An 11664-nucleotide genomic window follows, 5' to 3' on the forward strand; every position below is an offset into this window, starting at 1 on the left:
CTGTTTTTTCCTTCACAGATGTTGCCAGACCTGCTGAGCTTTTCCAGTAACTTTGCTTTTGTACATTTATTTTCTATTTTGTAAAACCTTTTGCTTTTGCCAAGACTGTAACCTGTTTGGTGAATTTCTGCTGTGAAGCCTCAGTAAAATGCTGATTTATTTATATATATCTGTACTTACATGTTAATTTGTCAATTAACTGATGGATCAGACTGCAGTTTAGAATACTGTAAACATTGATGGTGGTGGTTTGTTGCTATGTTACTTTTATGTTGTGGATGCAGTCATAGAGTCATAGAGTAATACAGCATGGAAACAGGCCCTTCAGCCCAAACTGGTCTATGCTGACTGTGGTGCCCACTCAGCTAGTTCCATTTGCCCGCATTTGGTCCGTGTCCCTCTAAACCCTTCCCATCCATGTACCTATCCAGATGTTTTTTTAAATGTTGGTATTGTACCTGCCTCAACCACTTTCTCTGGCAGCCCATTCCACATACGCACCAGAGGTTTCGCATTTGCAGTTTTCCAATTCTCCAGAATTCAGTGATTCTTTTGGAAAATTACAACCTGATTACAGCTTGTAAGTGACTGCTGCCGTGTAACCTTTAAGCAGTCTTGTCTCCTAACCTGTACAGGATGTTGAAGCAGCAGGGCCAGTGCTAACTGCCACCAAAATAATTTGGAGGGTTCTAAGTATCATTTGATGTATATTTACATGTAATGAGGCACCTGCCTGTTTCCATCAAGGCGTAACTTGCTCAAGCCTTCACTCACTTGAGAAAACGGAGCAGGCTTACCTCCAGCAATCTGGTGACAGCTTAAAACAACATGATTTTTGTTCTTTTCTGCCTCATTTACAGTTAAAAAAGCAGAAGCAAAATGAAGATGAACCTCAGTGCCTTCACATGATGGTGCCTTGGTTTAGTTTTCAAAATTTCCAGGTGCAGTCATGTGTTAGATTCAAACTCAGATTTGGGTAAACATTAGCCTGTGAATTAGCGACATTCTAGCTGAACATGCCAATTTGGAAGATAGCAGCCTTTCATCTACTAAGACAATGGTTTGCATCATGGTGCAGTCACCTGTGAACTAGGCATTGCCTGTGTAACTTGGGAATCCCACTCCATCATGGTAGCCTTTGTTGCATTGCCTGAAGAGGAAGACCAGACTAAGAAGGTGCACAACCTTCTAGTCAAGTGACCTCTCTTTTCTTTGAGTCCACTCCTCAGTCAACTGAGTTATTTGTCAATAATGCATCAATATTGAGAAAAGAATTTTGTCTCTGGTTTGCTCTGCTCCACAGCTGGTGGTCAAGTGAGTGTAATTCGTTGAGCAGAGGTAGTCCTCTGCTCTTTGTAAAGTGCCTATTTGCACTCATGAACCTAGACAGAACAGTAGTTTGATTGTGTGAAGGTATAAGAGCAAAGCGCATGCTGTGCTCATCAGACATTCTAACGCTCTGGGCATCTGTCATCCAGCAACAAACAGGAAACCTCCTGATCTGTACACTGTAAACTGTGTTTAGTCACTAAGCCATCAGAGGAATTTACAGTGTTAAAGCAGCACTGGTAGGAAAAAAAAACACATTCCCACTGATTACTGTAACCACTTGCTCAGTTTGTCACCAATGGCAAACTGAGCTTGTCATTTGTAGTGGCATACAGCCAACTGCTCCACCTCTTTCTTAGAAAGCATTGAATGTTAACAGCGTGCCTTCAGAATAAATGGAAACACGTCAAGTCTAGAAAGCCTGTAGAACAATATGAAACAACTTGATTTATTTGTTGATTCTTTCCCCTTCCTTACCTTTGTCCCTGGCTAGGTAGGAAGGCCTTCTCTAGGCCTCTCAATCTCCTCCAAACGTTGGCTCAGCCACAGTCCAAAATGACGAAGCCATCTGTAACTTAGGATCCTGACTTCCCTTGCTATCCCCCACTGATAGCTCAACTGTGTTCGAGAAGTAGTTATGACGGAAGAGTGGGCTGACCAATATTCCTCACACCTTCAAAACTAGATTAACCAGTCTTACATACCATGAACAATTTGTGAAGCCTTACTGTGTGCAATTAGTTGCTATAGTTGTCCAGATAACAGTGATTGTGTTTCCGATATGACCATTCATCTGTTTCTCTCTCTACAGATGCATCTGGATTTTTTTTCTTTTCCTTTATGGGATGTGGGCATCACTGGCTGGCCAGCATTTCTTGCCTATCCCTAGCTGCCCTTGAGAAGGTGGTGGTGAGCTGCCTTCTTGAACCGCTGCAGTCCACCTGCTGTAGTTTGACCCACAATGCCATTAGGGAGGGAATTCCAGGAATTTGACCCAGAGACAGTGAAGGAACGGTGATATATTTCCAAGTCAGGATGGTGAGTGGCTTGGAGGGGAACTTGGAGGTTGTAGTGTTCCCATATGTATGCTGCTCTTTTCCTTCTAGTTGGAAGTGGTCATGGGTTTGGAAGGTGCTATCTGAGGTTCTTTGGTGAATTTCTGCAGTGCGTCTTGTAGATAGTACACGCTGCTACTACTGACCGTCAGTGGTGGAGGGAGTGGATGCTTGTGGATGTTGTGCCAGTCAAGCGGGCTGCTTTGTCTTGGATGGTGTCAAGCTTCTTGAATGTTGTTGGGGCTGCACTCATCCAGGCAAGTGGGGAGCATTCCATCACACTCCTGATTTGTGCCCTGTAGGTGATGGACAGGCTTTGAGGAGTCGGGAGGTGAGTTACTCGCCGCAGTATTCCTAGCCTCTGGCCTGCTCTTGTAGCCACTGTGTTAATGTGGTGAGTCCAGCAGAGTTTCTGGTCAATGATAATCCCCAGAATGTTGATAGTGGAAGATTCAGTGATGGTAACACCATTGAATATCAAGGGATGGTGGTTCGATTGTCTCTTATTAGTGATGGTCATAGCCTGGCATTTGTGTGGCGCGATGTCACTTGCCACTTGTCAGCCCCAGCCTGGATATTGTCCAGATCATGTTGCATGTGAACATGGACTGCTTCAGTATCTGAGGAGTCACAAATGGTGCTGAACGTTGTGCAAACATCCCCACTTCTGTCCTTATGATGGAGGGAAGGTCACTGATGAAACAGCTGAAGATGGTTGGGCCTAGGACACTACCCTGAGGAACTCCTGCAGAGATGCCCTGGAGCTGAGATGATTGACTGCCAATAAACACAATCATCTTCCTATGTGCCAGGTATGACTCCAGCCACCGGAGAGTTTGCCCCCTGATAACCATGGATTCCAGTTTTGCTGGGGCTCCTTGATGCCACACTCGCTCGAATGCAGCCTTGATGTCAAGGTCTGTCACTCTCGTCTCATCTCTGGAATTCAGCTCTTTTGTCCAAATTTGAACCAAGGCTGTAATGAGGTCAGGAGCTGAGTGGCCCTGGCGGGACCCAATCTGGGCGTCACTGAGCAGGTTATTGCTGCGCAGGTGCTGTTTGATCACACTGTTGGTGACACCTTCCATCACTTTACTGATGATCGAGAGGAGACTGATGGGGCAGTAATTGGCTGGGTTGGATTTGTCCTACTTTTTGTGTACAGGACATACCTGGGTAATTTTCCACATTGTCGGATAGATACCAGTGTTGTAACTGTACTGGAACAGCTTGGCTAAGGGAGCAGCAAGTTCTGGAGCACAGGCCTTCAGTACTATTGCTGGAATGTTGTCAGGGCCCGTTGCCTTTTCAGTATCCAGTGTCTCCAACTGTTTCTTGATATCACATGGAGTGAACCAAATTGGCTGAAGACTGGTATCTGTAATGCTGGGGACCACTGGAGGAGGCCAAGATGGATCATCCACTCGGCACTTCTGACTGAAGATTGCTGCGAAAGCTTCAGCCTTATCTTTTGCACTGATGTGTTGGGCTTTTGCATCATTGAGGATGGGGATATTTGTGGAGCCTCCTCCTCCAGTGAGTTGTTTAATTATCACCACCATTCACGACTAGATGTGGCAGGACTGCAGAGCTTAGATCTGATTTGTTGGTTTTGGGATCGCTTAGCTCTGTCTATCACTTGCTGCTTTCGCTGTTTGGCGTGCAAGTAGTCCTGTTTGGTGGCTTCACCAGGTTGATACCTCATCTTCAGGTATGCCTGGTGCTGCTCCTGGTATGCCCTCCTGCACTCTTCATTGAACCAGGGTTGATCCCCTGGCTTGCTGGTAATGGTTGATTGGGGGATATGCCGGGCCATGAGGTTACAGATTGTGTTGGAGTACAATTCTGCTGATGGCCAACAGCACCTCATGGATGCCCAGTCTAGTGTTGCTAGATCTGTTTGAAGTCTGTCCCCATTTAGCACAGTGATAGTGCCACACAACACAATGGAAGTTATTCCATTGCAGGTGGGACTACATCTCCACAAGGACTGTGCGATGGTCACTCTTATCAATGCTGTCATGGACAGATGCAACTGCAGGTGGCAGATTGGTAAGAACAAGGTCAAGTATGTTTTTCTGTCTTGTTGGTTCCCTCACCACCTGCCGCAGACCCAGTCTAGCAGCTATGTCCTTTAGGACCCGACCAGCTCGATCAGTAGTACTGCTGCTGAGCCACTCTTGGTGGTGGACATTGAAATCCCCCACCCAGAGTACATTTTGTAGCCCTTGCCATCTTCAGTGCTTCTTCTAAGTGTTGTTCAACATGGAGGAGTACAGATTCATCAGCTGAGCGAGGACGGTATGTGGTAATCAGCAGGAGGTTTCCTTGCCCATGTTTAACCTGAAGCCATGAGACTTCATAGGTTCCGGAGTCAATGCTGAGGACTCCCAGAGCAACACCTTCCCGACTATATATCACTGTGCCGCCCCCTCTGCTGGGTCTGTCTTGCTGGTGAGACAGGACATATCCAGGAATGACAATAGTGGTGTCTGGGACATTGTGAGTAAGGTATGATTCTGTGAGTACAACAGTGTCAGGCTGTTAGCTTAATTAGTCTGTGAGACACTCTCCCAATTTTGACACAACCCCCAGATGTTGGTAAGGGGGACTCTGCAGGACAGTTTCTGCCGTTGTCTTTTCCGGTGCCTAGGTCGATGCCAGGTGATCCATCCAGTTTCATTTCTTTGCGACATTGTAGTGATTGGTACAACTGAATGGCTTGCCAGGCCATTTCAGAGGGCAGTTGAGAGTCAACCACATTGCAGTGGATCTGGAGTCACATGTAGGCCAGACCAGGTGAGGATGGCAGGTTTCCTTCCCTGAAGAACATTAGTGAACCAGATGGGCATTTCTGGCAGTCAGCAATCATTTCATGGTCATCAGTAGATTCTTAATTCCAGACTTCTTTTCTTTTTAATTATTGAATTCCAATTCCACCATCTGCCGTGGTGGGATTCGAACCCAGTTCCCCAGGACATTAGCCCGGTTTCTGGATTACTAGTCTAGCTATAATACCACTAGGCCATCACCAACCCTGATCTGCTGAGTTTCTCCAGCATTCTCTGTGTTTGATTTGGATTTCCAGCATCTGCAGTATTTTGCTTTTATTTTAGTGAGATTTTATTTTAGTAATTAGGACAAGGGCGGCAGATACCTGAGAACACCCTCCTCTTGCAAGTTCCCTTCCAAGGCACTCACCATTGTGACTTGGAAATGTATCGCACTTCCTTTAATATCGCTGGGTCAAAATCCTGGAATTGCTTCCCTAATGAAATTATGGGTCGACCTACAGAAAGTGGACTGCAATGGTTCAAGAAGGCAGTTCACCACCACCCTCTCAAGGGCAACTGGGTATGGGTCCTCAATAAATGTTGGCCTGACCAGTGATTCCTACATCACATCAGTAAATAAAAAAGAAATCTTAATTTTGAAGCGTTTTTCAAAATATGGTAAGATGCTGAAAAAGTACAAGTTATTTCTGTGAGGGATTCTTACGACAGTTTTGCAGAGCATCTGCACTTTGTACGCTCCACTCAACACCACCGTCTGGTTACCAGCCAGTTCAACTCACCCTCCTACTCCCTTGGCGACATGTCCATCCTGGGCCTCCTCCAATGTCACAATGAGGCCACAGGAAAATTGGAGGAACAACACTTTACATTCTGCCTCGGGAGCTTACAGCCCAATGGCCTCAACATAGAATTCACTAGCTTCTAAACCTCCCCACCCCGACCTCACTTCATCTCCAACCCTCCCTCTCATCTCTGCCTCCTTGACCCGACACAACTTGTCCATCTTCCTTCTCACCTATCCACCCCACCCTTCCCACTGACCATTCTCCACAACCTGCATCTACCTATCACCACCCCACCTGCCTTCGCCCAATCCCACACCCCCTCCCTCTATTTATTGCTGAGCTCCCTTTCCCTTCCCCAGTCCTGATGAAGGGTCCCAGTGTTGACTTTCCTGCTCCTCTGATGCTGCCTGATCTATTGTGTTTCTCCAGCTTCACACTGTATTGACTGTTTCTTATGAGGGGTTTGTCAATGTCCAACACTCAGTGATGCAGTGAATTAGAGCTGTTCAAGTAGGAGAGAATGAGAGGTGAAATGCAATTTCATGTTTCAATACCTTTCCAACTGGACGTTCTGAAGAAATACATGGGTTCATTTTCTCTAGCAGTGAATTTTATAATCTGTCATTAATCATGAGACTCTTACATAATGCAGTGGACTACGTATATAGATAAAAGTCACACTTTCGGACAATGGTATGAGTTTGCGCATCTTCTTCTCTGCATGTTTGACATGGTACTGTAATGATGATGTTTTGAGACTTAATCTGGACAACTGCCATGATACTCCAAAGAATGTGTTCAGTTTTCATCCTGACAGGTTAACAATTTTAATTCAGATTTTTAAAAAAGAGTCATGAAATTGTCAGTAAAATTGATCACACAGATTTCTGGTTGTTATAAATGTGCAACAGAATCAATTTCAGCCACTGTCCTTTCAGGTTGGAAACCTGCCTTGCCATCTGGTCTCGCATTTAATTTAAATGGGGAGAGATTGTAGAATTCTGCAATACTGAGGCATCCGGGTGTCCATAAGACCATAACCAAAAGATATAGGAGCAGAACTAGGCCAGTCATCCCATCTAGTCAGCTTCACCGTTCAGTGAGATCATGGTTGATCTGTTATTCCTCAACTCCTTTTTCCTGCTTTTTCCCCATAACCCTTGATTCCCTCAATGATGTCTCTGTCTACCTCTGACTTGAATATACTTAACAACTCAACCTCATCAATCCTCTGTAATAAATAATTCCATGGATTCATTACCCCCTGAGTGAAGAAACACCTCATCTCAGTGTTAAACATATGACTCATTATTCTGAAGTTATGCCTTCTGGTCCTGGACTCTCCAACAAGGGGAAAAGACCTTTTCATATATACTCTGTCGATTTCTTTAAGGATCTTACATGTTTCAATAAAGTAGTCTCTTATTTTTCTAAATTCCAATGGGTACAGGCCAATCCCACTCAACCTATCCTCATAAGGCAGTCCCTCCTTACCTGGCTTCAACCTAGTGAACCTTCTGTGGACTGCCTCCAATGCCAATGTATATTTCCTTAGATAATGGAGTTAAAACTGTTCATAGTATTCTGACTCTGTGTGATTAGAGCCTTTTTTTAGTTTTAGCAAAACCTCCCTACTTTTATATTCCATTCCCTTTGAAATGAAGACCGATATTCCTATTGCTTTCCTTATTACCCAATGAATTTGGATGTAAGCTTTTTATGTCCTGGTATGTGAACCACAAAATCCTAGTACAGAGGTAAAGCAAGAAATTAGGAAGGAAGATAAAATGTTGCTGTTTATTGTGGGAAGAATGGAATATAAAAATAGGGATCTTTTGCTGCAGTTGTAAAGGGTATTCGTAAGATCGTAAAGGATGGGCAAGAAATGCTGCCTAGCCAGCAACGCCCTCATCCCGTGAATGAATAAAGAAAAAAAAATCATATCAGGAGTATTGTGTACACTTTTTGTCTCCATGTTTAAGAAAAGATGTCATTGCATTAGAAGCAGTTCAGAGATTGTTCACTCCATTGATTCCTCTGTCTTTTGATAATGGAAAAACTTCACAGAGGCCATATCCCATCACCAAGTCACCTTTTATTTACACGCGGGAAGTCCTTGACATTGATCCAGCTCCCTCAAAACCAGCTCTCAGAGTGAACAGAACCTCTGACACTCCTGTTTATATCTGTCAGCCTTGGCTCCCTGATTGGACCAGATTAACAGCCCCAATCAGGGAACTCATATTCCATGTAGTCCAGCTGGCTGACTTGGTTACAATCACTACAGGTAACTGTTCCACTCTTTCAGGTCTGATTATCATCTTTGGAATATATCTCAACAATTCCACGTTCCCTAAACCTTCAAGAACCCTGTCTATTCTGCTCTTTTCTTTTGAACAGAAACAGAAGCATCCTGCTTGGTTTTTAACAAAAACAGTTTTCTCTGCTTCTCCACAGAAACTTATTTTTAAAATTTTCTTCTTGCTCCTTGTCACTTGGCAACATCTTTTCATCTGTGTGCTGCTGTGGAAGGTGCTAAACTCCCTACCTCAATGGGCATTTGTAATCACTTATCTCCCTGTGGCAACCTGAGATTACATGGAGATTTACCTGAACAGAGGTATTTACCAGGCCCTGACGGTATGCTCGTTCCAGTACACCTCAAATACTGACATCTGCTGCCATCTGCTGAGTAAATGATTCAGTTGGCCTGGTACTGATCCACAAAGGTTAGAAAATTGGAACTTTGATTTCGGTGTTAAGTCGGTTATTCACAGTTGTACCTGAGTTGGTCTACAATTGGTCATAATGGCCAACATTTTCCCAGGCCCCAAACGATAGAAAATTGGGAAAAGTGGGTGAAATGTTCAGTGACAACCTTCTCGGTGAAGGGAATGAAGAGTCAAATTATCCAACCAAATGTTGAACAGTGGGATGGCAAGAGGCCTACTTACATGGATTGTTACTCATCATCGCCTTCATTACTACTTAATCTGACTTCATTAACATGAAGTTTGCCATTCTCCTATCCACCAGGTAGGAACTGGACATGAGAATTCCCAAATGGAAGTCAGAGTGGTTACCTAGTGACTCCAGCTCGCCACTTGCCCCTCTGGACCTCCATGTTCGAGAACTGACACCAACATCTCAGGGCACACTGCATGCAACCCCATCCACGGACATTGCCATTCAATATGTACCAGCCTCATCACAACTTGCATGGCACATCTCCATTCCAGTCACTGTATGGTTCTGAACTTCAATGCTGCTTTTTGGAGCACACTGGCACGTCTCATTGCAGTGCTGCTGCAAGGAGACTTGATGTGCAGGGCTAGTGACCCATCTCAAGCACTGCAAGCATTGGAGCACACTGCATCTCAGGGCTGCTTACTTGCTGTGTTAGTGTCTTTGAGCCTATTTGGCTTTCTGCCTGCCTAACAGGCTCTCAGCCCTTCTGTCTTATCGTTTAGCACACGCACAGCTCCAGGCAGCTTATCATAGGTTGACAGCAGTGATCAGTTAAGGGGTGGACATGTTGCTGTACAACACATGCTACATTTATCTGACACCTGTACCTTGTGCCAGCAGCTTGCATGCCAAACCTATTGCATGTGCTTCAAGAAAACAGCCACATATCAAAGTCAAAAAGGGTAGTACTCAGTCAAGAAAAGAGAGAGACACTTTAGCTACAGAATCCTGGCTTAGTAAATGAAAGGCATCGTCCAATATCAGTCAAAGAGCTTAACCATGTTCATTCAGTGGTGGTCATGGTCAGGATCCTCCTTTATAAGTGGTGAGGAGTCGAATATTAGGCTGCTCACCAGTTATCTTGCCTCTTTCTACACCATTGTGGTTGGCTTCTCCAGGAATGAGACAAATGGAGGGATAGAGTGAGATGAAAATGGCTGGCACAGCTGTTAATGCTGATGAGGGGCACCGAAGATACTGAGGTGCCCTGAGTGAGTGACAGGAGGTGCAGCGTTAATAGTCCTGGGGAGAATTGGGTAGGTGAAAGCAAGTGAGGGAAGATATTGCAAGCAACACAGAGGCTGGTAGAATGCGAGCCTTGGTGGGTACAGTGTGCAGTAGCAGAAATAGAGAGAGAATAAGGTTGCAGAAAGGAGATTATTGCATATACCCTGGCAGGGTGGAGAATGTCATTGAGCTTCTTCCCTCCACACGGCTGAGATGGCACTAGTGTGTGGCAACCTTAGACTAGGGTGGCAGGGTCTGGTGTTGTGACTTCCTCTGCAGATCCTGGGCAAAGAGGACGGCTCTGTTCTGCATCATATCCCTCCACCATGACCCACAGATGTTTGTCTGCAAAGTGAGGCATTGGCTTCTGAAATTGACTGGGAGATTTGGGCTAGCGTCAGATGAGCAGGGCACATTGGGGTATGGTATATCATGAATAAGGCTCATTTAGGATGATAGCATTAGAAATGGCACATAGCTGATATGTGGTAAGATTCAGCTTAGTGTATATGTTAGGGATGCAGAAGAAAAGCAGTCAAGATTTCCTACTCCACATCCCATATGGACTGATTTTGGATGTGGGGAAGTTTGGGCTGGAATGTGGACCTTTCTTAATAAGACAGTTGATCTCTAACTTGAAGAATGATCACCTAGACCATGAAACCAAAGAAATGGCTGCTCTATGGGTCACTATCCCAATTTAAGACACTGCCTCTGGGCAAGAGGAGCATACTGGGTCCAAATCATGTTGTTCCTTGTTGTTCTCCTCTGAGCTCTGTCCTCAAAATGTTGAAATGAAGTTTTTTTTTCAGTATCTCACACCGTCAAAGTCATGAGACTATTTCCATCTGTCTAACTTCCCAATGTCCTTGTAGATTTTAAAACCAAGTCACTATTTTGAATTCTTTTATTTTCAATTTGACTTGTGCCTCCACAGTGGGGTGTCTCTCTTCACTTTAGTTTCTCGACAAAGAGTAAATATTCAAGTCGTTTGGGAGGGAGTTGTGAAAGATCTGGTGGGGGAACGTTAGAGCAAAGAGAAATTGCAATGGTATTCTTTGCTTCTTAAGCTGTTCCCTTGGTTCATATTGTCAGATCGGCATGATACGTTATTGAATGATTGGAGAACAATGCAAAAATAAGTTTGGCTTATTTGTAATGAATTTGGTTTAAAAAAAATGCTGCCACAGTGGTGGCTTACAATGGAACCTCACTACAGCAAAGTGTCCGTTCTCTGTCTCCCTCTTGTCTATTGAGTGTGGAGTGGAGCTGCACAAATTAATCCCATCTTGAAGAGAGATAACATAGAAAACAAGTGGAAACAGGAAAGCCCATATTTCAGCTGCCCTATCGTGTGGATCTATCTTCAAATAATGCTACTTTACTTCATCCCAGGGTCAGCAACCCCAACACAATTCTGCCCCCACCCACCATTCTCCATTTCCCCCAGCCCCATGCCATCTGCTTTCTACACTTGCAGGAGAAGCTATACATTTCCTCTTTGTAGCTACATTCATTGCATTAGGTAGCAATCTGTTTTATTCTGAAATAACAAAAGTGTAAAGAAGTGAACCCTTAAAGATAAGGTTGTATAATACCATTAAGATTTGACGCATCAGTTTTTTAAAAATCATTTGTGGGTATCCAAAACATTGCTGCCAAGGAATTGGAAAATATGTCATTTAAGGGATAGTACCCGCTGACGAGCCGCAAGTATCTGAGATA

General features: G+C 44.4%; 1 protein-coding gene across 1 annotated transcript in view; it reads right to left on the reverse strand.

Moving 5' to 3' along the window:
• Positions 1 to 11664, reverse strand: part of tpd52 (tumor protein D52) — a 51534-nt gene that overhangs the window by 1701 nt on the left and 38169 nt on the right. The window contains exon 5 of the mRNA XM_048595658.1: positions 2484 to 2488. Within this exon, the coding sequence (XP_048451615.1) occupies positions 2484 to 2488 (5 nt within the window). The remainder of the gene's footprint in view (positions 1 to 2483; positions 2489 to 11664) is intronic.

This window comes from Rhincodon typus, chromosome 4 (assembly GCF_021869965.1).
Source record: "Rhincodon typus isolate 14 chromosome 4, sRhiTyp1.1, whole genome shotgun sequence".
NCBI lineage: Eukaryota > Metazoa > Chordata > Chondrichthyes > Orectolobiformes > Rhincodontidae > Rhincodon > Rhincodon typus.